General features: G+C 40.3%; 1 protein-coding gene across 1 annotated transcript; it reads right to left on the bottom strand.

Annotated features, from left to right (window-relative positions):
• Window positions 1–6: 6 nt before the first annotated feature.
• On the bottom strand, window positions 7–702 carry LOC111786934 (the record flags this gene model as incomplete). Its single annotated transcript, XM_023667125.1, has 1 exon — window positions 7–702. A coding segment is annotated over exon 1 (597 nt), but the record flags the coding sequence as incomplete, so codon positions are not given.
• Window positions 703–998: the final 296 nt, after the last annotated feature.

Raw genomic sequence — 998 nt, 5'->3', positions numbered from 1 at the left:
CCCTTCTCTTCGAACTGCATAAACATAAAAAGTTATGCACCCTTTTCTAAATTTGAACCGAGCCATCTCGCACCCACATAGCCCTCTGATCATCTTCTTGTTCACTTCGCCAAGAGGGATTTCTGTTGGCCAAACACGGTCTATAGCTGCTTTCATGGCCTCATTTTCAAACACAAAGAGAACAACTTTGGACTTTTTGGTGCCAAGGCCTAGAGTGAGGGTGTGCCAGGCATGGTGAGCGAGGATTGTGAAGTTTGTGGGAATGAAAGCTGTGGCCGATGGGAACGGCGGTTTGTTGCCGGAGTTTCTGGTGGTGGCCGGAAAAGACAGGAGGCGGAGGAGCTCTAAAGGCCTAGCTCGCCGGATTGTGAAGGATTTAACGATGAACTGACCGCCGAATCTGAGGCCCTTTACATCAGAGTTTGGCTTGAAATTGAAATCAGAAGCTGATTTTGTGGATTGGTAACTTGGGTGTTGGTGTTTTTGCTTCTTGATCTTGTTCTTCTTGCTCTTGTTCTTGTTCATCTCTGTTTCGTCCATGTCTTCTTCTTTCTTCTCTGTTGAGGCGGTGATGGGTTTTGTTGCCTCTCTTTTGCTTTTCATGGTACAATCAACTGTGTGCTATGTTTCCTTTATTTGGCCTCCACCGTTTCAAGAGTTCACTGTTTTAAAAAAAAATCATTTCATTTTCCTCAAGTTAAGCCAAAATTCTATCATTTCACTAATCCCTTTGATTAATTTCTTAAAAAATACACTTAATTCTAGTATAATTCTAATTGAATGGTATGGGATGATCAAAAGATTAATTTTTGAAAGTGGTTGGGTTTGGGGATTATAATATAAGGTGTTGAGTAACTATCTTTATTCTTATTTGGCCACTTAGCTTCATGATGATGAAGAGTACTATTCCATCCTATCCTTAACTAATGAATTGTTAACTCACAAACATCACAACTCATAAAGCTAGAAAGAAAGTTTGGTTGGAATTTGATCTTAAC

Source organism: Cucurbita pepo, unplaced genomic scaffold (genome assembly GCF_002806865.2).
Source record: "Cucurbita pepo subsp. pepo cultivar mu-cu-16 unplaced genomic scaffold, ASM280686v2 Cp4.1_scaffold003502, whole genome shotgun sequence".
Lineage (NCBI taxonomy): Eukaryota > Viridiplantae > Streptophyta > Magnoliopsida > Cucurbitales > Cucurbitaceae > Cucurbita > Cucurbita pepo.
This window is presented reverse-complemented; position numbering and strand designations above follow the sequence as displayed.